Source organism: Neopelma chrysocephalum, unplaced genomic scaffold (assembly GCF_003984885.1).
Source record: "Neopelma chrysocephalum unplaced genomic scaffold, ASM398488v2 Primary Assembly neopelma1_85, whole genome shotgun sequence".
Lineage (NCBI taxonomy): Eukaryota > Metazoa > Chordata > Aves > Passeriformes > Pipridae > Neopelma > Neopelma chrysocephalum.
In genome coordinates this window covers 2,567,706-2,595,097 of record NW_020897747.1, presented here as the reverse complement: position 1 = coordinate 2,595,097, position 27,392 = coordinate 2,567,706, and the positions used below count along the sequence as shown (strand labels likewise).

General features: G+C 36.0%; 1 protein-coding gene across 6 annotated transcripts in view; it reads left to right on the top strand.

The window, feature by feature from the left end:
• The window catches only part of ATRNL1 (attractin like 1), a 531,556-nt gene that overhangs the window by 387,556 nt on the left and 116,608 nt on the right, over window positions 1-27,392 (top strand). For 4 of the 6 annotated variants that reach the window (XM_027692113.1, XM_027692107.1, XM_027692109.1 and 1 more), the window contains one exon: window positions 18,116-18,223. The exons of the other annotated variants lie outside the window; for them this stretch is intronic. In XM_027692113.1, coding sequence (XP_027547914.1) covers window positions 18,116-18,223 — 108 coding nt within the window. The remainder of the gene's footprint in view (window positions 1-18,115; window positions 18,224-27,392) is intronic. 6 annotated transcript variants of the gene reach the window in all.

Below are 27,392 nucleotides of genomic sequence, written 5' to 3'. Positions count from 1 at the left end.
GCAAAAGCATCCCGAATCTGCTCTTTCTGAGGGCAAGAAGAGAAAGAGAGGGGGCATTATGGCAGAAAAGCAAGGTACTGTATTATCTGCATATGAGAGAGGACAGGAGGGTCAGCTTGAGTTCCTGAGGGGATGAGTGGATCAAGGGTTGGACTTGATGATAGAGGTCCTTTCCAACCCAGCTGATTCAATGATTCTATGATTCTATGGCTGCAGCACTGAACTTGGGCTGTGCCAGGCTGGAAATGGCTCCTTCCTACAATCTGCTCTGTAAGGGTGATCAGTTGAGAGCCATGTTGCTACGTAAGAATTCAGTTACATACAATATTAAATACATTTTAAATTGGGTATAGGAGAGCTGGGCAGCTGAGAAAGGATCTTGTAAAAATTTTCTGTTCGCTTCTTATTTGTTATTGCTTTTGTTTTGCTGAGACATTCTTGTGGTTATAATCTCTGTCTTGTTGGCTGGTTTTTTTTAGTTTTTCTATACTTTTTCTTCTTCATAGCATTCCCCAATTATTGTATTTACAGTAGTGTGTTGTGATAAAATTGAATGGTCTTGTACAGATCAGTATGTGCTGGTTTTATTGACAATAAGAATGAATGAATAATTCTTCTATTATTCTAGTTCCCTAGATTAAAAATAATTTTAAGTATTTTAAGTATATGTGTTTTTCTTTTGTATAGATTGTAAATATTTTTTTTTAATATAGCATGAAATACTTCCATACCATATTCAGACATTTTCTAGTTTAATATTAAAATGGAAATAATAATAAACCTCACAGAACCATACAGGAGAACTGAGTTAAATCCCCAAAGTCAGTGTGATCAGACAGAAGGGTGAAATATCAGACCTGGTGTAACCCACTTCATTATGCCTCATTTTCACAGTGCTCACACAACAGTGGATGATCTTAAACATCATAATTGAATAATTATGACTCAGGATGTTTTGCCTTAGGGCATAGTTTCAGCCTTTCCTGATGTGGCAAATAATGTACCATGTCATTTTGCATTAAGAAACACGGCAGCAAGGCTCTGTATTGTGCACTAGTAGTTTTAGGCTAACAGCACACAAGTGTTTGCAGTATCAAGCTAAAACACAGCCCTGCAAAACCACCTCTGTGGAAATCCAGATATTGAAGAAGACTTTCACATATCCTAAGTGTGGTTGATGTCTGCAAACCTTTGCATTAGAGCCTTGTGGTTTTTTTAGCAGAAATAGCAATATGCCCACAAATACTGCCCAGTTGTTTGAAGAATTTGTGACAACTTGGTATGAAGGTTGCTTTCTTAATGTGGCTAAATAATTGGACATTTTATTAAAAATGGTATGAAACTGTTGTAAAAGCATTCTATTTTGAGCCACATATATATATATAGTTCCATCACTGATGGCATTTCTTTTAAACAAATAAATTTACATTGACAAATGCAGCTGACACCACAGCTGGCCCACATTAAGGTTAAGGATAGAGATTTACTCTTTGAAAAGTAAATGTAATTTATGTGCAGGTGGTGTTAGAAGTTCTTTTTGCATATAGTAAACTGTAGGTCCAGCCTCTGTTTTTCCTTCATGGCACATCACAGCTTGATTCTTCTGCACTGCTGGTGAATTTGCCAGTGGCAGCTGAGGTGACATTAAATGAGTTTGCTTCTGGAGAAGTAGTGCCCCAGGAGAGGAAAATATGAGATCTGTTTTGTACAGCTGAGTCACAGCTACCAATCTGCAGTTTGTATGTTAAAGGGCCAAAACATTGCCTGGAAATACAAGATTAGCAAAAAAATCCCAGAGTAAATTCAGTAAACTCGGTGTAATCTCTCATCTTGGCTACGTCTTACTCCACAGAGGTCAGTTTTGTTTATTTTTTGCATAACAATTCATGTAATTCTTTGATGCACATTAGGATCAGAAACATTTCTCAATGACTCCAAACTGTATATAGAATGAGTAAATCCTTGAAATGATGGCAGTGATCCCTGCACTTAATGTTTCTCATTATTTGTTACTAAAGCTAAATAGTATATTTTTATTTTAAATAAATATTTTCAATATTTCAAAAATATTACTTTATCTAAATGTCAGCTTTGTATGAGAAATTACATATTTCAGGGAAAATTTCCAATGAGTGGATGAAAAATTGAATTATTTTGTTTTGGGCCAGGTAAACATTGATCTCTGAAATGTTCAGGAGGCTGCTATACCTTCTGAAACCTGTAATTCCAGGCAGCATGAAGTATTGTTCTTTATCATCTGTGTCCAGCTCCAGAGCTGGGTTGCATGTTGGTACAATATCTTGCTTTGAATCAGATGCCACAGTTCTGTACTGTGTACAGCAAATGTGATTGATTCCCTGCATCCAAAAGAGTGCATTTCTCTCTGTCACACACTGGCTGACTGGAGAGCTTGGCATTACTGCCCACTGTCATGCACAACATGAGAATGTGTTCTATGGTTTAGCCTGAGCTTTCCCACATTTTTGCTCTCCATTGTGTATTTTGACTCTTCTTTTTGCAGAAGAGGAAACTGGCTTACAGGTGTCTTGGTTTCTCCAGCAGACTGTAGCCAACGTGATTCTTCAGTTGACTTTCTAGCTGTATTACAAAGTCCTGTTCACTCAGCAGTGAAAGCCTAATATGCATTGGAATTAAATAGAATACATGAAATTTTGGACACCTATATCTATGTAAATTGTTTGCATTCATTCTGTGTAAGCCACACTTTTACTTACTGAAAAAGTCATGTAATATATTTTAGGCCTAACTCAGTGTTTGAAACAACTGTACGCTGTGGGAAAGAATAATGCCAATATCCTGCCATCCTTTCCTACTTGTAGTTGCAGTAAGTGTTGCTATAATTACAATGTGTGCTGGTGTGGCCACTAAAACAACTGTATTCAAAGTATGTTTTTCATTAGGTTGAATATATTTTTTTTAAATGTTCTAATTATTCCAAATAAAAACTATTTAGATGCACAGTATAGGTAGTGGATGAAAACACAATGGCAACATTTTTATTCCATGGGATTTAACTGTGTTTTATGTACTTCCAAATATTGTAGCATGTTTCTTTATGCAAATCCCTATAACTTGTTAAATATTTTGTTATGTTAGTTTTTTAAGGCAAGGCGAATAAAAATGTAGAATAATATCTACATGTAGAATAATGTCTCCCATGTTGTCTACGCATGACTGAGAGCAAAAATATTTGCAGAAACATAACTTAAAATTCATCAGAAAAACAAATCAGAATTTATCATTAAATGTGAACTAAAACATGGAGATCTTTCATTGATAAGGTATGGAATGCCATCACATTTTTTTTAATCACATTGGCACATAAGAGGTAAACATCTGAGAAAAAGAAATGTGATATTTTTGCAGTTTGTGCTGACTGTTTTCCTTTATTCTGCTTTTCCTCATTGACTTTATGTCTGGTGTACTTGATTTTGGTTTAGCATATCTTGGACCATGTCAGTCTGAGTGACACCAACTCTCACTGTCAGTCTGGTTCCCAGTGTATGTTTTGTGTTTTCTGAAAATTGGGCAGAACTTGATTAGGGAAGGACCTGATCTCTGCTGTGTGCATTCAGAATTCAGGGACTAGAAAAAAATAATAATAATTGAGATACTCAGCTGCAGTAAGCCTTGACTCATTGAATATAAATGAAGAAAAGAGGAGTAAGCAGCTGAAGTATTTAGTGTACATGAATTTGTGCTCCAGCATCTGTGAATTCCAATGACTTTTTTTTCTCTGGACTAATTCAGATACAAACCATTAATTTCTGAGTTGACTACTAAATCATATAAACTGTACTTTTGTAATCAAAGAAGACAGAATTTTTTAAAATAAAACCACATTTTTAAATCCATGCTGGAGCATACATAAACTGATTGTCAGAAATATTGGGTGCTCAACAAGGGACCTATTTTATTTTCAGGGCAGGAAGAGATACTACAGATAATAAGACAATTTAAGGTATATATTTTAGAAATTTTTACATTTCTCAGGAAAATAACCCATGAGAACTCTGATACTAACTGATGTAATATAGAAAAACATATATACTCTGAAATTGTTTTAATTAGTATAGTCACAGTGTGTCTATATTGGTACAGCCAAATGAAAGATTATGGGATGTGACTGGTTTCACTTGTGAAGAAAATAATTTTATATACCTGAATTTTAATTTATTAATTTTTATTGGATACCGGTTTATTGCACTTGCATTTAAAAAGCCATGTTTAAAAATTGTTGACATCTTTTGCCTTTAAAGAGTCAGAAAATTAGGTCAAAATTTCCCTCCATCAAAGACTGAGAAACTCAGAAGTGACTTTTGCCTGTAGGACAGGAATGAAAGCACGTTATTTTAAAGGCCAGTGAAATATAACTGCAAGCAAATCTTTACTGTTGAAATCATAAGATTCATTCATCAGAATTCAAACGGAAGGGAATCAAAATGCTGATAAATTAGAAAGCAAGGCAGATATTCAAATCCTTTTCCCAAATTATTGATTTTTCCTTTCTAATAAGGTTGCAGTCTTACAATCCATGGTTTGTAGGGGCAAGGGTATCCCTGTATGGAACCAAATTTACTAGTGTTTTTTGCCCACCTTTCATGTTGGAGCATGGACAAAGCAGTAAATGTCAAACGGCCATTTTGGAGTACTTATATAGAGTGGACTTTTGTATTTGAATCATGGATATTGCCAATTATAACTTCATGCAAAATATATGTATATATAGTCAGAAAACAAATATTAAAACTTTTCCTACTTTACCTGAGCATTCATAAAATGTTAAAGAAATAACCTGTGGGAATAATATGATTCTTTGCATTTTGAACCATGTAGCAGTTTGAAAAATTGTTGTTATCAATTGCCAAAAATAACCAAATTATTTGTAGGGACCTCTTTAGAGCTTCTTACCTGGGTAAAAGTAGCTCCTATGAAATGACCCTCAAAAATGGCCATATAGGACATAAAGAACATAATATGATTAGAGTAACCTGTGATTGTGTACATTCTTGAAATAATCCATTTCATGTGACTGTCAATCTCCCTTTGCCTGTCACCAAGGTGTCTTTCTTTGCTGTTAGATTTTCATGTTGCCTTCTCCTAACACAAACGTTAAGGTTGCATATAAGAAAAATCACAGCTAATGCTCATCTTTCAGACCCATAGCCCAATAATGCCAACCTACCTGTCTCTGATACCAAACTGGGTCGTCCACATTAGTATCCACTTTGGGCACAAGGAATGGTTATATTGAGCAGCCAAAGCAAGACTTCCTACTGGATAAGTTGCAAACCCCTCGTAACCTGGTGAGGAAAAACATCTTTCTCTTCTGATGGCATTAGCTGAGTCCATTGGGACCTATTAGCAATGTACTCAATTCCCAGTTTGTCTTAAGCACTGTCAAAAGCATTGGACGCTGATGGAGAAAGTTCTCCACCAGTGCGGAGAAACTGCAATGGAGATATTATCCAGAAGTTTTTCCTGTAGTACCTTTAATGACTTCTGTAGTCCACCTCTATTTAGGTGTGGCAGAAAAGGATCAGAGAATCCTTTCAGGTCATCACACCCCACCGCTGCTCTTGCACTTCACACATTTGTGGTTATTCAGCTCACCTTTACAAACAGGTGTCTGATCTTTGCTTCACACAAGGGAACTGCCTCCTCTGCAGTGTACGGGGCTTACCAGCTGTCATTTGGCACATTGAGCCTGTTCTAGAGCTAATGCTGAGAGTGATCCTTATCCAGATGAAAATATGGGAAGTTTGCTGGTCTCCAGTTAGATGGGAAAGGGGATATAAATGTATCCCTGCAGAGGTGAATATCATTTTTAATTCATATGTGTTTTTAAAATGCATCTATTTAAATGACAAACTGCGTGTAATCAAGAAATATTTTTTCCATGTTAATAATCAAGCAACCACCACAGCCCCAAGTAAGAAAATCAAAACTTATGTTGAAGGGTTTGAGCATTACATTGTAGAATATTTCCCTCAACTCCAAATAAGTAGAGAGAATTAATTAGCCAGATCATAGTTGTCATGCTCTTTTTAAGAAGCCCCTGAGGGCAAGTCCTTGCTTTGCATGCACTGCGATAAATATAGGTCTGTTGAGGAAAATCATTGAGATGTGTGGCACCTTTGACTCATAGATAATATCTTTGTTTTCTTTTGTCTCCCAATTAAGGATGTTATTGCATTTTTTCTTGGTAAATAAATTTCAATTAATGAAATTCCAGCTGTCTCACACATTATGGTGGCATAGATTTGAAAGCATTTAGCAGATGCCCATACAAAAAACCATTAACACATGGCAGGTTCCCTGACATTTTAAAACAATATGTCTCCAGCTGGAACAAATAACAGAAAACAAGTCCACATTCTTGAAAAATGTAGGGCTCTCTCTAATGCAGGTAAAAGATTCCTATGCAGAAAGGGGCATATTGTAGAAGAATATTAAAATGTCTAATGTTTTCAGTTTTGCAAGAGGAAACTCATGAGTACTTTGTGTTGTATTAAATTGCTTTTTATACAAACTGTATAAGACTGCATATAAAAAGGAGCCAATTAAGATTCCAGGTAAAAGATAATACTGTCTCTAAGTTTTTGCTCGAACTAATCGCTCCTAATATCACGTGAGGGCCCCAAAAAACTAGCAGTCAGGAATTCTGATAATTTATTTGTCCCTAAGCATTTTAATCTGATACAATTATTTAAAAAAAACCTTTTAAGACTGCCATAAAAATCCTATTAGTAGTTCACTACTTTAAATCCTACCAGTAAAGCTGAGCTTGTGGAGGAAGTAAAGGAATGGGAAAGATGACCTTGACTTGCCTAAAGCTTGCAGTATTTGATTTGGAAACGGGCCATATTAAATGAAAGCAGGTAAAAAAGATATGCATGTAGTGCAAATATGAACAGAAACCTTGATGGAAGAGTATGGAAATATACTTTTGGAAGTCCCTTCTCATTCTGGTGAAGTAATCATTGCAATATGTGCATTTTAAAATTACTATTTTCACTTGCCTGTATTAAAAAGAATCAAAGGGTTTTATGAGAAGAGGGAAACCGGATGCTCTGTGGAAAACTTTTTATTCTTTTTGTTTCTTTCTTAGTATTTACTGTGGATAGAAACAGTAAAGCTGACTTTTCATCCTTGTGCAAATTCCCCACTATGCAGAAGGCCCAGTTTCCATTCAATCCATCTAAGCCTCTAAACTGCAATTTAAATGATACACAGTGCTTGTGATCACATCCATAGCAAAGGGATGAATTCTTAATATAAAATGTTTTGTGAAGTTATATCTGTGTAAGGTTTTTCAATGCTTTCCTGTGTTTCACTGTGATTTAAGTTATTGCACTGTCAATGTCTTCAAATAACCATAGCAAATTCAAATTTAAATTCTGTCAGTTGGAAGGAAAATTCCAAAAATTTACTGATAGTAATTTTACTTTAAGATAGCTAACCTATGTCCTAACCACATGCAGTTACAATAGCATTCTACTAGTGTACTCATCTATTTTAAGGATTTAACTGCAAGGGTAAATCACTGTGTAAGGCAGATATATACAGAACAGTGTAGAAAGGCAGTAACTGCAGAACTGCTAAAAATATGTTTAGCACATTGCTTCCTTAAATGAGGGTGAGGGTTGTTGGATCAAAGCAAATGAAAGAAACTACTAGTGGCTGGAGTATTTGACCCAGCTGAAGTGGCTGTCCAGAAAAGCCTTCCATTCCTGCCACACAAAAGTGCTGTGCTTCCCTCTGACTGTGTCATTGCCACAATCCTGTACTTGGCTGTCCTTTCTGTTGTAAATTAGAATAGATGAAAGCTGTCGAGCCAAGCCAGTGATGGAGGCTAATTTGATGTGATATAATTGATGAACTCTAAATCGTCCCACTTCTCCCTCTTGAAACAGTCTGACTGGAGCTCAAAATGCCAGAGTACTTTGATTTACACTCTGTCACTTTTCTGTTGAAAGTCTCAGTGTGGCAGCAGTGAGGGATTAACTTCTTCACAGTATTTCTTTCTAATCTGTGGAGTATGCACACACACAGATTGGTGCAATCCCTTGTAGAAACACTACTGGGAAAGTCAGATTTCCTTGTTTGCAGTAGGTTTGTGCACAAAATTATTATGAAGATGAATAGAATAGCAACCTGACTGCTGCTGCTACAGATATTGCCAAGGTGGTCTCTTAGAATTAGTGTTGTGCTTCTTACTTCAGAACTGAATTTTAAACTGTAGGATTAGGGTATTTAATGCTTGAAAACCCTCTATTTCTGAAATTCTGATGTAGCTTAAATATTTTAGGAGATTAGAACGGTTCTAGTCCCCTCAGTACCTGTAGCTTACTAGGTAGGAATTCAACTCCTAAAATAATTCTCCATTAAAATATTACTAGTTTCAGACTTTCTTATATCAGCAGTTTCTTGGTTTTCATACTTTCCTGTTCAAGAAATTTTAACTCAGAGCTAACTTGGTTTCTTTCAAAGGTAAGGGATGGTCAGTGGCCTTGCTTTGTCAGTTCTATAGCAGGAGTGCAAAGCTTTGCCATCAACTTATTGTTCAAGAACTCTTGAGCAACCACCACTAAAAGTGTAACATCTCACATCTGCTAAATCTGTTGTTTCAAACTTAGACACAACATGAACAAAGGAGAGCTGCTTTAGTGCACATTATTGCTCTGATCAGACAGCAGAACTGCATCTGTTTCAGAGCCGTTCACTCCCCTGCACAAAATGAGCTGTGGCCACACGCCATTCTCACCAGCAGTGTGTGCCAAATTCTTGCTGACCTGAATGTGCTACGTATGGTGAGCAAATCTGTGAAGTTTGGAATATTTTTTTGGACGAGATTTCAGTATCCTAGTTTTATGTCGATTAACTAAACCCCTTCTTGCTGAAAATGCCGGGATTCATTACAAAGATTTTCTGTACATTTTGAGTGACCAGAGTTGGGTTTTTTTACACATTTTCTGATCCTGGCTATATCTTAAAACTATGTCTTTACTAACGATTCGTAATTGCATGGTTGATGTGAAAAATACTGAGTATTAACTCTGGTCCTGGATGTCGCAATTGAGCTAAAAAAGCTACCAGTGGCAGGATGAGTCTCATTTTTTAATGAAAAGGGAGTTGGTAACCAAGTAACACAGAGTCAAATTTTGTAAGGATTGTAAGGAAGACCTTTACTCATCCAACACGGTACTGTGGCATGCCCATTAAGCTTGTAATAGCAAGGCTATTCAGCTCCTTACAGTGAGGATTCATGGGGATCAGGACATTTCCATCCTGAGACAGGCAGGAATACTGGTAAGTGCACCTCTTTTTGGTCCCCTTTGCAAGGCAGTGAAAATGATGATTATTTTGCTTAATACTCTAAGAATTAAAGCTTGAAAGCATTTAAAGACATCAGTCAGTCATGGTACATCACCAGTTTACCTTCCTTAATGGTAACATCATTTGTGTTTTAAGTAGCTTCTAAAGGACCGTTTTAGAATAGTTGTATAATTGGCAGTGATGCTGCACTTAAAATGTTTCAGTTACATTGTCACTTCATCAGTGTACCAGTAATAGATAGTTTTAAAGAATTAGAGGTAATAAAAAAAGCAAACTCCACCTTTCTTGAAGTACAGCCCAGTTTTTCTGCTAATTATTATCTATCTTTTCATAATTTTTGTACATGTAAAAATTTAATTTTAAAAAAGAGAGAATAAATAAATATAAGCCTTGGATTCCAAGTCATCTGAAAAAAAATCTGAAGATTTCGATTGCCTGAAGTCACTATGTGGTCTAGGGTCCAGGTGTATTTCAGAAACTTCAGCTTTTTATAAATTGGCATTGCTTCAATTCAGTCATTATAATTTGGACTGCAAATTTCCACATCAGTTCACATAAAAAACAAATCCGGTGCCTACCCTTTTTGTTGTCTTGTAGGTTAAAAAATGCATTGACATTGTTTGCAAACTAAAATATACTCTTCCTGCACTTGAACTTCTCTTTAAAGTAATAGTACATACACCCCCTCTTTCTGACTATCTCTGTGCTAGGAGAGACTGTTTTAGAAAGAGCTTTAGTTAAAGCCTCTTTAAAAGTTTGTAAACACCTACAATGAAAAACGGATACAATATCAAGCAGTAAAGTAGAAAGATGGGTAGGAGAGTACTTGCTAAGTATTTTCAAATTGCAAAACCTGATTAAATATATTTTAGAATGTTTGGAGAATTGTCTAAGCACAATGTGATTCCAGAGCTGAAAGGGTTCTGAGACTTCAGGTAGGACAAATGAGGTTCAAGCCAGGGAGGATTTTAATTCCTATCTTGGAAAAGAAGAGGTAAAAGGAAGGGCTAGGCAATTAGGCATCAGGCAATCTATCCTTATTTCTTAGGGAAGTATTGGGATAAACAATTTTTACATGCCGTATAGGAATGTAGAAAAAAGTGAAGATATGAGAGGCATTTAATGTTGGGGTTTTTTTCTAGCACAAATTGTGTCAAGCCAAACTAATTTCTTGATACAACAGACTAGCAGACCTTTTAGATAAATAGGAAGTGAATGTAAAAGTGTATTCTTGGAGTATTTAGTTATAAGTTGCTGATTGTGAAAAGGGAAAGGTGCATCAAGTGAGCTTCTGCTGGGATCTGATTCTGGTGTTGATTTAAGAGATAGAGGGAAGCACTGAAAATGGGAGCAGGGATGTTGAGGAAACATTTATATACCCGAGTTTGTTTACAGTTGAGAAGATTAAAAGAAAACTTCAGATTTATTAAGAGCTCCTGTAAAGGACAAGAGAGTTTTGATGGGGATTTCTTCTCGCTTGTAGACAGAGAATGGTCTCCACTGCGGACAGTACGGGAAGCAATTGGCTTAAATGTCAGCATGGAAATTTAATTTAGATTTTTAAAAAAGACCTTTCCATCATGGGGATCACCAGGTGCTCTGGACTTCTGCAGTGACTGTGGAACCTCCACCACTGCAGCCTTTTTAAGAAACATACATCTGCTGGAAGAATCATAATCACACTGCAACTTGCCTTTGTGTAGGAACAACAAACAGAGGTAGACAAAGTGATCTCATGGGGTACCACTTATACCCAGTTTCTTTTATTAGACCATATTTGCTATCTTTAAAGCAATTTGAATCACTTTAGGAAGAGCTGGGAATTATCATCTTGACATCTGTTGTCTAAGATCTAAGTAACTAAAGCTGGTTTTAAACAGTTGTGATAATAATGGATAATATTCATGGTGCCTCGTATCAAAAGCAGCAGCTTAATAATGTTGATAGGATGGACTGAGATTTTGTCAATGTAAGGAAGTTTCACACTGTGTCTATTCTATTTCCCTTTTAAAGGTGGCACTTATGTTTTTAAGACTACACTGTCAGTGTTCATAATTCTTTAGAAGACATTTTGAAAGCATTATTTATGTGGCACCATTGTAAATGACCAAGTTCCAAGGAGTAGTTTGCATAATATGATATTTGAATCACTGTTTCATATTCTAAAATAATTAATTTTTAAGACATATTTTATTATATTCACTTATAAATAACTGTCCTTGGGCAAATATGATAGAATGTCTTGTGTGGAAACATTTCGACATCTATAATTAGTGGATCTGGCTCTCTTTTTCTGTGTACACAGAATGACTTTGCAGAACAAGCATTTTCAGAAATTTTCTGTCAACTGAAAATGTGTCTGCTAGCTAACAGCAAAACATTCAACAGTTGGCTGAAAGGATAACCCACTTAATTAGGAATAAGGGTACAATTCTGGGGTTAGCAAGGCCTACAGAGAGACTTAAGTACCTCTTTACAGAATTGTGTAGATGTGCAACATGGATTCACAGTGATCTAAGTGAAAGAGATAATAGGATTTGGTCTCGTATAGCACTTCTTAGATTTTAAAGCAGTGAATTGAATTCTGAGCTTATTATTGATTCTTAGCACCCAAAAAAATCTTCCTATGCTAAATTAATCTTTAGGGAAAAAATATGAAGGATCAATCACAACTTTTTTGTAACGTGATCTCCCATGAATTACTGGTAAATAAGCATCACCCCCAGGGTGCCATTTCCATTGTAATAATAGCAGCTTGTAATAAGCAGCTTTTCATACTTGGAGTATTGGAGATGGGAATTCTACTCCAGAATCAAAAAGTTCCAAAACCTGAAGTCACCACAGATTCATATTTTGTTCTTTTCTTGCTAATGTGCAATACATTAAATATCTGTTCCGTGGATCTAGCAACAAAATGACCTTTTCAGGGCTCACCTTTTTTTCTCATTTTTGATTTGTTCAAGGGAAATTGCAGATGACTGGTATTTGGTTTCCAAAAAGGATACATAAAAACTTGACCTTTTGGAACTGTTATTTTTTGGGGGATGTGTACACTATATTTTAAGTATGTCTTAGCTGTTGTTTGCTGGGCTATGTCTAGTTTAAATAACCCTTCATTTTATTCAGTATAAAGCTAGGACAAGAAGTATAACTCCTCTCATTTTTTCCCATGACAGACTTTTGCACATCCCTGAGAGCACTTTTTCTTCAGGCAATTTTCAAAAGAAAGTGGCATGGAATAGGCCCTGATATCTTAGGAAGTTTCCATAGACTGTTTTGCAGTGCAAATAGCATGTTATACTATGTCCATCATTGTAATATCTCATTGCCTACCTGAATGCACTCTTGTGTCAGGGCACTTTCCACTTAGCGGAGTGGGAAATGAGGCAGAGGGAAATGATTATTTAGGAAGTTCATGACGGAGAGGATGAATGAATCCAGATTGTCAGATTACTGTCATAACTATGGCTATTCCTGCTGCTTGGTTTCCTGTGCCAACTTTTATTCATCTCTTAAAACCACTGTATCTCCTGCAATCGTGGAATGGTGAGCTTATATCACCTAAAATCCAACAAAATAGTTTAATGACTATGATATGCCTTTCCACTGAAAGCAGCTGATTTGGGAATTAACCAAGTCAAATAGGTTATTCAACATGTAAATGAGAAATTGCTCTCCTTTCCAGCTATGTAAATAGACAGTTTAATCTGGAGATATTTGTAACACCAAGAGTTACAGTAAGAAAAGTTACAGAGAAGGAAAGCTTTGTCTTCTGCAAATTAAAGTGAATAATCAGAGCTTCATTGAAATATCACTATGTATAATTCAGTTTGAAAATGAGAATTTAATATTTTTGAAGGGAATGAAATTGTGTTTCTAATTAAAATGCCTGTGATCCACTCAGATCTGTGTAGTCATATAAGCCTATATAAGTTACTTCTGTTGATTTGATATGGCAGTAAGAACCCTCAAAAATATGCGATGAGTGGCTGAATTGCATTTTCTGCGGAAGCTCTGGTTTTGCAGGGATGCCCACTTCCAAACATTTTTTATTTTTTTAAGTTTTGGAGCTTGTCAAATACAGTGTGATCAGAAATTAGTCAATGCCATGAGGTTTTGGCATTTTTTCTCATTGCAATGCTTTTCCTCTAAAACTCAGATTTAATGCATGGTGTTGTTAAAGCACTGTTGTAGCCTTTTGATGTTGCTCACATCAGCAGTTGACAGCACAAAAACAGGAAAGGAGGAGACCAACTTGCAACTGCAGAAAAGTCAGAGCTCAGGGATGATTAGGCAGAATAGGAATTTCAGATGAGAAATTTGGAAAATCTTGTCGCAAGGAGAGTCATGCAACACTGGACTAGACAGCAGTTTCCAGAGAGATGCAGAATTGCCATCCTTTGTTGTTTTGAATACTCACCTTGACAAACGCATGGATGTGTCCTGGTACATTATTAATAGTGATCTGATCTAGGGAAAAAGCAAACACATCTAAGATGCGAAGGAAGAAAAGCTAGGAAACCTAGGCAGTTGTGGCTGTTATTAAAATAACAGGCATCTCTCAACTGCCATATCATTTCTTATTTCTGGGATAATGTATTGAGACTGCCTGGCTCTGAAAAGCCAAAAGGAAAACTCTCCTTTTTGGCAGTCAGAAGTCTCCTGAACATTTTTACTGGTGTTTACCACTTCTTATCCCCACCCTAGTCGTCGAGCTCCCTATGAACTTGGACGTACACTCTTGTCTGTGCATCCTTCATGGCACACTTCAGCATGTACCTTGCTTGCCAGTGGGCTAAAGTAGCCCATTAGAAGTGCCAAACAGCAACAGAAAGATCTTTGAGAGGATTTTTCTGTTCATCCTATTATGGCACTAAAATGGCCTCATCCTTTTCAGCTATCCCAATCTATCAGTCTCTCAAGAATGTCTGTTACTGTATAACAAAGAGAAAGTATACCTGTCTAGTTCCTAATGTCTCTTGCACTTTATTAGATTTTTCCAATTAGGGCTTTTCCAGGGCAGTTCCACTGGAAGGTGAAGAGAATAGCATAGAAAAAGCAGTGCTAGTCAGAAGAACAGTATTGAATTCAATTTGAGAGACCAAGTCTTAAAAAAAAAAAAGAAAGAAAAGGGAAGGAGAAGGGAAGGGAAGGGGAAGGAGAAGGTGAGGAGAAGGGAAATTTCCAAAATACAAAACATTTGAAACACATCAGCCCAAGATTGCTGGAATATTGTATTCTGTTAATGTTAGATCACTGTAATATATATTTTACATTAAGTGTTTTATTGTATATGAATACAGTGTGGGCATTAAAATATTTTGAAAGCAAGTCTGAATGTTATCAACCAAAAGAAAAAAAAATCAAAACATTTCTACTTAAATAAGAACATTTCCCTATAGAAGCTTATACAAAATACTATGGAACGTTTTCATTTACTCCAAATTGCATTGAGGAGTATTATCCCCCATGACAATTTTTTTGATCAATAGTAAAATTGAATTGCATACCTAGGCAAAATCTTTCTTGTGATCTACTTCTAGGTGGAAAGCAGGTCCTATTTCAGAGGTACTTATTTGACTAGTTCACCAAAACTCAAAATTACCATAATCTAAGATGTCTACATGTGCATAAACAGATGGAATATGTATTTCCGTGATAGGGAACTAGTTATGCCAAAATTGTTGGTTTTTTAAGAATTTTTTCAAATTATATGGGTGTTGAGTGAGAAATTGACCTAATTTATAGTATCCTAACATCTTACTGTTCTTCACTGATGACAGCTATAATTCTACACTTTGAAAGAAATACTCTTTAATAGGATATAAATTAATACCTTGAAATTGCTGCAAAATAATAGAGATGCTTAAAAAATTAATCTTGTCAATAATCTTCTACTTAATGAGATTTAAAATTATGGTAGAACTTGAAATCAGTTGTCTGCTCAGTCACATAAATGCTTATTTAATTTCTCGGTCCTGACACTGAGAAACTCCCTGCACTGAGAAAATAGTGCTTATAATTTCCCATACTTTTAAGTGAATATTTAGACATGTGCCTGCATTCTGAATGTTGCAAATTAAATTTGGGACAAAATATTCAAATATTACATATTAATAATATCTATCTATATTATGTCTCCAAGCAAATATCTCTAATTCCTGAAAAAGTATGTATTTATTTTTTGTTTGTATGATTTTTAAATGCAGTAATTTTTTGGACTTGAATGTATAAGTAACAGCATTATAGTTCCACTTTCCACTATCTCATATTTATTCTGCCTCAGTTGTGTGGGGGTTTTTGTGTGTTTTTTTTTTTATCTCTTTGACTGCTGAAAAGGCAAGGAGGAGCTTTTTCACTCTTCTCATAGTACCCATGTTCAGAGAATTTTCATGTTTCTTGGCCTATGGGTGAATTATAGGAATTCCCCCTGACCATATGGGCTACATGAAAACAGCACATAAGTGGAGCACATGATGTCACACCTGAATGACACTCACCATGCAATAATCTGTCTCACAACATGTTCTATAACTGGAATTTGTCTTTTCCCAGTCTTGATATACAGACAGTTGCAGATGGTGGGAGGTAGTGACCTTTTCCAGACACAAAACTGATTTTAAGCATCATAATATCTTCCTGTGTTTCTCTTCATTGTGTCTCAGTTCTCCTGTTCTGCACCTTACAGGGAGTTTTAAAATGCTGAACAGAAAGCAGCTTTATTTTGAACAGAGCACTTATCTTTGATGTGAAAGTGCTCATCTGCCAAACTCAGCAGCGCTTTATGGGCAGCTGAACATTTTAAAGTTTTCATTCTTGTTTACTGAGCTAATTAAGAATCTTCATAGTACTCTTCTCAAATGACAGAGCATCAAAATTACAGTGACTGTCTTGTGAATGAAAAAGTTTTACTGGATGCCTGACCAGGAGCAGAGTTGAAGAAACCTACTAGCCTTAAAAAACAGTGAACATATCAAAATACGTATCTTTATGATTCACATTAAGTAAACCTTTTAAATAATGGTTTGCACGTTTGGGTCATAGGTTATTCTGTTCATTTAAGTACTTTCCTCAAGCAATTCTATTTGTATAAAACAGTGCTTGGTTTCCCATTAAAGAGTAAGCACTTGCCAATATCTCTCCAGACTTACAATACTCTAATGAGTTCCATGTGGCACGACTGCACTAACACTGTTTTCTTTAATTTTTGTTATTTTAGGAAGAAAAGGAGCTAGATATAGTAATTTTAGCATGTAGTGACTCAGTGGGTTTTGGGCTGTAAAATCTATTAGTATATTGTATTGATGAAAATCAGTGCTGATGTAAATCCTAGACAGAGACCACCGTTTTCATTTTACAGTGAAGGGATAAAAACATAATTCTTAACCATCTAGGTATTCATACTGGGCTTTTATTTATTCCCAATATAAAACATGCAGTTTCACCCACAGACATATTGATTATCCTCTTGGTGTGATATACTGGGGGCCCATTTGTGCAGGTGCTTGCTGACAAACACACTGCATGGTTATAAAAACCAAGCCTTAGGAATGTACTGGGTGTGCTCTGAGAGACCACTGTACTGGTTTGATTTTAATGTTATGAGTGCGTCTTTAGATTACTATAGACAATCTTAAAAAGCAAGTCAGGGCAAAATGCATGAGAAGTATTACAAAACCAGTTTGTTGCTTTGTAACAGGCCTTAAATCAAGGGTGTTTATTAGTAAGCTGCCAGCAAATATTTGCTTGCATATCTTTTATTCTTTCAAAGGCTTTTATGAACAGTATGTCACAGTGATAGTGTCATTTACATTCAAATATCACCTTCTAATGTTTTAAACTTCCCAGAGATATAAAAGGGAGAAAAACACTAAGAAAATGAAACTTAGATCTTTTCTAATAAAACATTTTTGCAATCATTTTGTCTTTTCAAGATGCTGTGACATCCTGTTCAGCTGAAGGAACACACGACTTGAATTGCACGACTCATTCACCTTAAATATTTAATAATGCTTTTATTAGTTGCACTGAACCAGTGAAGTAAGATCTGTAATATCTAGTGCTGGTCATCATTTTTATACATCATGCTTTAATAAGCATTATAATTACAGATTGAGGAAGAAATATGAGTTAACTTTGTGGTTTTGCTAGGGAATTCTGTGCACACTAGTATGATTGGAAGGGATTATACAAGCTCTCTGAGCATAGCTGAGCTTATTCTTAATACACTGATGCAGCCTTCCCAATCCTGACATGTTATTCTTCATATAAAAGTAGCTGCAGAAAAGATACTGTGTAAAATTGAGTCCTGACACTATTAACTCCATCTGGCTTAGTTGTGAAATATGAAAATTTGAAGGCCAAGTGGACTTGTTCTTGGCAGGTGTTCTAATGCTTGCATTATCAGTGGAATTAGATTTCAACTATTTTTACCAACCATTTCCCATATTTGCTTGCCACTTGCACAAATAGCAAAGTTATTTAGAGAGAACAGTCAGTTAGGGAAGCTTTCATTTGGAGATTTTGTCAGAGTTCAAGCTGAAATACCATTTGTAGCCATCATAGCCTTCTGTGCTCCGTTCTCAAGTAAATATAGATGGTGATGATTTAGTATAACTTTCTCACTTTGATGTTACAAATATGACTATTTGCATGCTATTTGCATTCTTATGTTTTAATGGGAGGTATAGTAGGGCAGACTAATATCTGGTGCATTTTTTAATGTTTTGTTAAAACATCATTTTTTCCTCATCAGCAACTTATGCGGGAGCGACAGCAGATGGCCAGCCGCCCCTTTGCTTCTGTCGATGTAGCACTGGAAGTAGGAGCTGAGCAAACAGACTTTCTACGAGGGCCATTAGAGGTAGGAACAGTGGTGCTGACAAGGGACCATTGTGATTTGCATATTTATATTGCCAGTCTCATCTGCATCTGCTTCTGAAACCAAGCAGCATCTGATTACCTGGAGCTGACAAGTCTCAGCTACGTATGTTATGTCATTTTCAAGGCGCAGGGTTTTAATAGCATGACATGAGCTGTAACAAAAGCCACTGGAGAATCTATTAGCCTGGTCTGGAGTGACAGTCAGCTCACCTGGCAGTCCTTTCCTGATGGATGTGAGCTGAAGGAATGCAAGATGCAGGCATTAAGGAGGGAAAAAATGTCACGCTCAGTCCTTCAAGCACACAGTGCCACCTAGTTAGCATCTATCTTCATTAACAGACATTACAGCAAACAAACAAATAAATAAATAAAGCAGCTGTGAGTTGAAATTCAGTATTGTGTTTTATATGCACAGGTTTAAAGCACACAGAATATACCACATAGTTTTGTTTGTAGGTAATGGCTACATTACTGCAATCTTTTATTGCAATTGCAGTACATTGGAAAAGAAATAATAATATGCAAAGCAATATGATATTGGAATGGTGTAATAATGCATGAAATGGATTCTGGAAGTTTACCTGAAAATAGAGGGAAAATTACAATTTGTGGATAATAATGAATATCTAATCTAGGCTGGGCTTTTGGTAGATCAGAATCCTCTATTCCTTTACTTTTATTTACCATATTGTGTTTACAGTTATTACTTTATCCCATTTATGGTCGGACCTGGGAATGAGGTGTGATAGCTCTAAAATCTTTCAAGATTGTACTCTTCATTGCTGCCAATTCTTCTTAAATTCAAAGCTTCTCTTGCTTTTCTCAATAGCCTATCTCAAGGGAAGATTAACTACAGTTTATCAAATCTCTAAGGTTCATGGAGAAGAAAGCAATGTGAAAAACAGATTCATACCAGAAAGAAAGAATCAAATCTTGAATACTTGTCAAACCGAGATGCTCTGTCCTGCTACTGTGCAGGAAATAATCACAATTGTTCTTACTGTCATAATTTAAATATTTAGAATAGCTAGTGAATAAAAATTACATATCTCTTTAAAGAAGGTTTCTTATTTTCTGACCAAATACTAGAACTCCCACATTCTTCACCAATATCACCATACTTCTGCCTCCTCTTATCTTGAAAGAGAAGACCTCTCCAGCTCCCCAGGCTCAGGGCACATTAAACAGCAGTTAAAAGTTAACTTTATTGAAATGTGATTTCATTGTTTCTACAAACTAGTATCTGGGAACAGTTTCTCTGTTGTCTTTTCAAAGGGAGGCAGTGAGTGGAAGCTAAGGCATCCAAACTCTAATTCTGTACATACTGATTATTTAATTAAACTTTAGAAGTAAACATCACAATTTAATTGCCACATTTTCTTTCTCATGTCTTTTACTTAGCACTAAAAGAGGTAGATGCTAAAATATTTTATTATATTTTACAGTTTTTATTAGTTTTTTCTTCCTAGCCTAGCATTTTCCAGTAATTTTTTAGAATTCAGCATCCATAGTGCTTTTTTCCTGATTAATATGTAGTTATACACAGAATGAAGTCCATTCAAAGTTTCCTCAGAATTAAAATATACTGATCTATATCCAAACAAAGCATTGTGCTAAGGATTCAGAGTATTGATTGTCCTTTAGTATATATTCTGTAAAAAAAAAGAAGTATATTAAGCTTCTGGTCCCAGTCTATTGTCAATTTGTGAAAGGACACTAAAAGTTGTAGTTGCTGTTCTGTTCTTCATAATTCTGCTCTTTTGGACGGAGGGGAATTCAGGTCACGCATGTATTTCCAGGATGCAGTGCTTAAGGAATAGAATAGTATCAAATAGCTTTAAACCTCATTTTGTTGTATTAAGTTAAAATCATTATAATTCTATCATATCTGATACCCTTTGGGAGGTTTAAAGTTAGAGATATTTTGGTAAAAATGAGAATGTACAGTAAGTCTTTTCAAAATGTTCTGCTGGCATGGTACAGATCTTGCACTGATATACCAGGGGCTCCAATTTTAGCCATGGTGCATTGCATTCCCTCACCTCACACTTTTATTGACATCATGTGTTACTCACTGATACTTTGGGCGCTGTTGTTATACTTTTATTGACATTGTAATAACTCCGACACTTCCAGTGACATTGTATTGATCCGTGGGTCCTTTGGGCACAGTGTAATGTCATTGAACTCTTCCAGACATTACTGCAAGTCTCCCATTCAGCTGCACAATAAGGCTGCTGTTCATTAATGTCATCTGACTTACATGATGGTGGTTTTGTACAGCTGGTGTTCTGCATTAATACTGATGGTCTGGTACACGGCAGTATTCCTGTGACTGGTAATCCCAGTATGCTGTTTGGTTAACTTTTATTTTATATTTTGCATTTATTTGTAAATACTCATAGCAGCTCTTTCACTGGAGAGATTTAGTTTGCAGTTATAAGGCACTTTTTACCTGTTGTTCAGAAAGCATAAAAAACCCCCAAGAGTATGCATACTGTACTTAGAATGGTTGCCTAATTTAGATACTTACAATACAACTGATAATATTTGGGTCTATTTCCAGTTAGCAGCAATTTGCAACTGATTAAAATAAAAGTCTGAAAACACTATAGAAGAGAATTGAATTTTGGAGTCTCTATCAGCCAGTCTATCTTTCTTAATGACAGTATCTTGATATTAACCCCTTTAAAAAAACTTTAATCAGCATAATATTGTTCCTGTTTCCTGCTGTCTGAGTAGGATTTTAGGCATTCTCAATAGCCTTTGTTTTACTTATTTAAGCAATAATATTCATCAGTCTTTACCTCCTCAGGCCACCTTTCTGACATTAGCAAGTCTCATCTTGTCATCCATTCTGTCGTACTATCTTTACAACAACTATTAAATGTCTTATTGTCAGTTTAGACTTAACACAGAAGAAATCAAACTTAGTTCTTCCTTTGCCCACCCTCTCTCCTGATATCACATCAACCACTACCTTGCTAATAATATTGACACTGTGTTGGTATCTTAATTCTTAATCTACCAAGCAATACTCACTCCCACTGTGTCATGATATTCATGAGGTTAATCTTTTGCAAATTATCATATTTAACCCATGCTAGCCCTGATTTGCATCTTCATCTGCTTCCAGTATGATTGCCATTTCCCTAGTTAGAAGTGATGAAATCCGTGTGAGCTCTTACAATGGAAGGTGAGGCTGGAGTCAGGCCACCCCTCAGTCTTCCTCCTCCCTCTTGGCAAGAATAAGAGCAGTCTAAAGATCCTCTGCTGGAGGAGGGTAAGGGAATTCTGGAAGGCAGTGATCCTCTAGATCCCAAGAGGGGAACAGTCAAGCACAGCTATAGTGAAGTGGCCGGTGTTCCAGGGGAAGATAAAAGAGAAAAAGTTCCCGAGATTCCCTTGTTAGCAGTTGCACAGAGCATATAGACTGTTAAGGGCAGAGCAAGAAAACAGCAGAAACACCCTGTCCAGACAGTCTGAGAATATTTGCTGTTTTGTAATACCACCATAATTTTTTTCAGTACCAGAATCATAAAAAATCAAAATAGCATCATAGATCAATAGATACTCATTGCTAAGCTTCTTGACCCTCAGTGCCCTCAGTGTTAAAATGTTTTTTATTCCTTTCATTTCTTTTTTCCAGACATCTAAGCCATTTTTCAGACCTGGTTGCTTTTTACTTTTCAGTATACACCAAAAGCTAAATCATTTAGGCTATCTTCATATTTTAAGCCTCCTTTAGGCAAAATTTTTTTCTCTTCAAAATGTAAATCACTTTTGAAGAATTCCTTCTACTGTGCTGTTGACAGTCATTGTAGTTAATCTATATGTTAAGTGAAAAGTAATACAGATGTTTTTTCTGTCCCCTTTGCATAATTTTCTGGGTATTTTTCTGTTCATTCAGAGCCCACGGGCTTTTTTTCTTTTTTTAAACAGGGAGAGATTATTTCTTTAGGCCTGCAAGATAAGGTAGGCACTGCTGTAAACTCTAATGTACATCATGCTGAGTCTCTGGACAGCAGCATCTACTGTTCTATGTCTGTTGAGTGAAGAGAGATGTGTCACTGCCTGCATAAGAACCAAGAACCAAATGGAGATTTAGTCTTATGATGATCATCCATTTGATATCTTTACAGTATTACTTGGATGTCTTTTCTTTTTTTTTTTTATAAATCAATGTTCTTTCACAATTAGTTCTGCAGAAAAGCACACAGTAAATCTTTCAATAATTTTCCCATCAAGTTACTGCGTTTCCCCTAGAATTGTTACAGTTATTAGACTTTTCTCTACTTCTGACAAGGTAAGATGATGTCAAGAATTTTGAATTTCAAAAAAATCTAGTTCTTTCTCTAGCAAGTAATATTCTCTAGTAAGTAATATTTATGACACATTAAATAAGTTTTGAATTTCAGGCACTTTTGATATGTATGAAGCAAAGATCAGCCATTATTTTTCATTTATTTGAGTAAAAAAATTGGAAGGTGTGCATTGACATCAGCAGCTATCGTTATACAAAGAATTGCTAATGGAAATCAGAGTGACTTACCAAAACCCATTAAAATCCTGTACTAGAAGTTTGTGGAGTTTAAGTAATTGAAGTATCTATTAATAAGCTGTGTTGCTGGCTTCTTCTGCCAATAAAGAGACTTTTTAGCTTGGTTCACAAATAAAAACAGTTAAGGTGGGTTCATTTTCTTGAATAACTTGAATAAACCAAAGTGAATAATTTTTGAAAATGCAACCTAAGCATACCTTAATATTTTGTGCAAAAAGAAACTAGTTATATATTTCACCAGGATTGCACCTGCATTATATTGCTGACGTAATGTCTCATGTCAAGGAACAGACTCTTTCCAACTCTTTGGTACAGATCATCAGATTGCCCCATGATATTCTCAGTTCCTAATTTTAGTCTCAGTATCAGAGGATAACTTCTCTCCTCTTGTAAAAAAGTAATAATTTATTTAAGATAACGATGCAATTGTCCCTAGAATGGTCAGCTTGTTTCCAGTGACCATAAAAGCAATATGTATTTATCAATAGGAACAATCAAAGACCATTATACTTGCATGTCTTGCTTACTTAAAAGGCATGCTAGAGCCTTGAGCTGTATGCTGTAGCTCAAGGAGGACCAGAGGAGAGAGAATCTAGATGAGAACAATGTGAGCAATCAGAGACTTAGAAAATAGAACTACAACGAAAAGTCAAGAAAATTGGAGTAGACTATTGAAAGGAGTCAGAATAATAACTCCCAAATATGCAAAAGGTTAGTAGCAATCAGGAGGGCAACCATCTCCTTGGCGTGCACTGCAGGCGTCAAAGGTGTAATGGACTTAAATTGTAGTAGGGAAGGTTTAGGAAGGTATCAGGGAAAGCGTCTCATACTAAAACTGAATCACTGAAAGCACTTGCCTGGGGAGGTGATTGAATTTCTTTTATTGGAAGCTTTTTAGAACAGTATGGACAAACATTTCTCAGGTACCATGTACCATAGCTGCATTAGCCACCTCCTTTCAGCTCTGTCTTTATTACTATTCTGATTGCTGCCTAGTTCTTCCTTCTTCATATTCTCTGAAAACATTCCATTTCTGTTGTTTGAACACTTTAATTACCTTCATTGCAGTGTTAGTTTTCTGTTACTGAATATTTATGACCCTTCTTTTCACTTTTGCTGTTATATTCATTGACTTATGTCCTCAGTTTTCTTGCAAGATCAGAAACTGTTAAGTCATCTCTGCCCCCAGTCTCTCCCTGACTGTAGGCCTGCCAAACATGATCTCCATCCATTCTGGAATATCTTCAATATTCTTCTTGAAGTCTGTATTAATGATGTAATTATTTTTGTCTTAACCAGTGCATTACCATTTTTATAGCCTTTCAAAATCTGTGCATCCTAGACTACTAGATCTCAGAAAATTGTAGTTAGATGATACACCTGACACTGAGGAGAAGAATCTATATTGGATCACATTTTCTGCTTTTCTGTATTACTCAAAGATCATGTTAAATTTGCTGTCCACTGCCTCAAGAACTCCATTATCTTGTGCTTCACTTCGACCTTGATGGCTCACTGCCTTCTCTGCCCACTCCTTCAGTCCTGTTCGTCTTGAAAACTTTCTTCTAAACTATTGAGTCACTGTATTTTAAATCTTACTTTCAAATATTCTTTCCAATTGATTGATTCATCTTGGGTATTCTTTTGTGATACCATGTGCAAGGGATGTTATACCATATGCAAAATTCACATTTGGTGGTTATTCCACTAGAGAAAAACATTTACCCCAAAGCAGCATTATTTGGTTTGCATTACCTCCTTCCTTATATGAACTGTTTTTCATGAAATAAGAATTTTAGATTTCAAACTATTTCATTCCTCATTTAGTGGTTATATGCAACAGTGTAGCTCTGCCCAGTTAAGCATCTTTACATTTGCATGAGATTTTTGTTGCTTCTCTTTAAATTTATGTCTAGCAATGTGTGAATGTTCTGAGCCTGTGATTCAGAACAAATTCAGAAAAAACCCGGAACAAACAACCTAGCTGGTCATCCATACGGGTCACAGCTATGATTTTTTTGTGTGTTGTGTATACTAACTCAATGTAAAGTGTATAGATGTTCAATTCCTCGCACAGAATCACATTAACAGTATTTTAAGATTTCTAAGTAATATTTTTCTTCTCTGGCATATGGGTAATCTAAAAATAGTCTGAGAAATGTTGCCTGGAATAAGCCACATGTTTTTTCATAATTTTGTGTGTGTGTTATTGCTAAAATATACACTAACACCTTAAAACCTGTTGATGTTTTGCATGAGTCCTTAACTTAAAGAAAGTTTTTTAAAATTCTAGATCAGTTTTGGAATGTATTCAGTCTCTAAATTTGCAGGAAAAATATTTTCAATCCCTGTATTCTCTGGTTTGCTTGTTTATTTCTGTTGAGTCAATCTACCTTCTTGGGCAAACAGACATTGTAAGAATACTTTAAATGTGATGTATAGGATATTTGTCTAGATGGAGTTCAATGTCTTAATATTTCATCCTAACAGGAGAGTAAAGCCTTTGCTTATTAGCGTATGAGCTGTAGGATCTGTATATTCACAATTAATTTGAAAAACCTGATTTTGTTCAGGTTTTTTGATAAAATGCATCTTTCCACTTCACAAAATTTATTTGGCACATGTATTGCATAATCAGATGACTACAGAAATTGTTTGTGTTGAATAAAATTGCCAAGAAATTTCATGCTCAGTTGGAAAAATTAGTAAGAATTTTTGCTTGCCAGCTAAATGTAGGTGTTTCAGTCCTATTGGCATGCTGTGAATACAAGTATTAAATTGTTGTATGATGCAGAATTGCAAATTCAAAGTATCAAAATAATTATTCTGATTATTTTCAAGCAGAAGTGTTTATATATGTCTGTTATAAATAAAGACACTGTACCTTTAATAAATTCAATTTTTGAAAATATTATTTCATAAAGTAGACAGGTACAGCATTCAGTGAATACAAAAGCAAAATGTATGTATATATATATATAAGTACCTGTAGGATTGTCTTTGAACAAGGCTTGCTCAGGGGAATCTTCCCTTTGGATAGCAAATCCATGACAAGGAGATATTTCCAGAACTATTTAAACTGAACATAACAAAGTATGGAAATAATTGTGCTATCTGCATAACTAAAAAGCACACAGATGGAATTTTTTCTTTGTTTAATTGACTGGACCTTTCTGTTAACCTGATTTGTGCATGCCATTCTCTGACATGCTGCTCTTTTTAGTTACATATATTTTCTTAGCATTCTTCTTGGTTTAGGTCAGAAAGTATTTCTCACCTATAAATTAGGACATTTCTCTCTTAAAAAGGAAAGGAGAAGAAGAAGTAGATACAGAAAGTGTAATCTTTCATCAGCTATTTCCCATGTTTCCAGGTGGAACTAGGTGCTGTAGAGTGCTGTTTGTATTTAGCAACTTGTAGTCCTTAGCCTTGCTTCAGAGACTTTACAATCATGCTGCTTTCTAGCTCTGTAGTCAAGATCTACCTGCTAACAATACATGTTGAAACTGCAGTAGACAGAAGTGCACTGCCTTTGCTTTTCTTCACAAAACTTGACAATCTGCATGTACTGTTAGGTAATCATATAGGTTATGCCGATTTTCACTGAAGTTTTATCATTCTATAGCATCTATCAAGCTGAATTTGTGTCTGAAGTGAATATCAATTCACTGTGTAGAAGGCAACACCCCTGTCCGGGACAGCAGATGACTAAACCTTCACCTAAACTTCGGACAGCCGTCCAATTTCCTTTCTTTCCAAGAGTATTCAACTGAGCAGGCACTTTCCTACTTGTTCAACAGACTAAGCTTTCAGAGTTATTAGCTAAGCTTTGCCTGAGTCCACAGAAAAGACTGAAATATTGTCTCTGGTCAGGACTACAACTAAACTGAAGATAGGAACCTTTTGCACAATAATATAGTGAGAATAGCATTTGTCCATGAGGTAGGAAAGCCCTGAGCCTGAGGGGTACTACACCTATATAGCCCCAGGCATTCTGTGGGAGCACGCTCTTAATTTTACACCTACAAGGATTAATCAGATGGTGAAAGCAGAACAGATTAGGGAGAGTCTGACTGCCTGGATGACCTGGCCAGTCCTCTGGAAGGGGGCAGATGTAAAATGTTCCCTGTGGGCAGGATCCAGAGCTGCAGAGTATTCTCTTTCCATCTCAGTGTCCAACTTTGGTTCTTCCTGCTGTGCATTAGGCATCGTGACTCTTGAATTCCTGTTTGTGTGGTGGTTCAATGTCAAGCAGAAGGATAGAGCTTGTTCCTGTTTAGGTAAAGCACGAGCCCCCACTGTTCTGCTGTCTCTCGCTTATGGGCCCTATTAAAAAGTTTGTCCCCATGGTTCTTATAAGCTCTCTTAAAGATCTCTCGAGAGCCATCACTTCTCTGGGCTGAACAATCTCAACTCTCAGCCTTCCTCATAGGAGAGGTGTGCCATCTCTCTTATAATTTTTGTGGCCCTTCAGAGGTCCCACTCTAACAGGTCCATGTACTTCCTGTGCTGAGGAAGAGGAGAAGTCCTATTTCTTCCCCTGCACATTGTGAAAGACAGTTTCCAGATTTACGCTGATTGTTCAGGA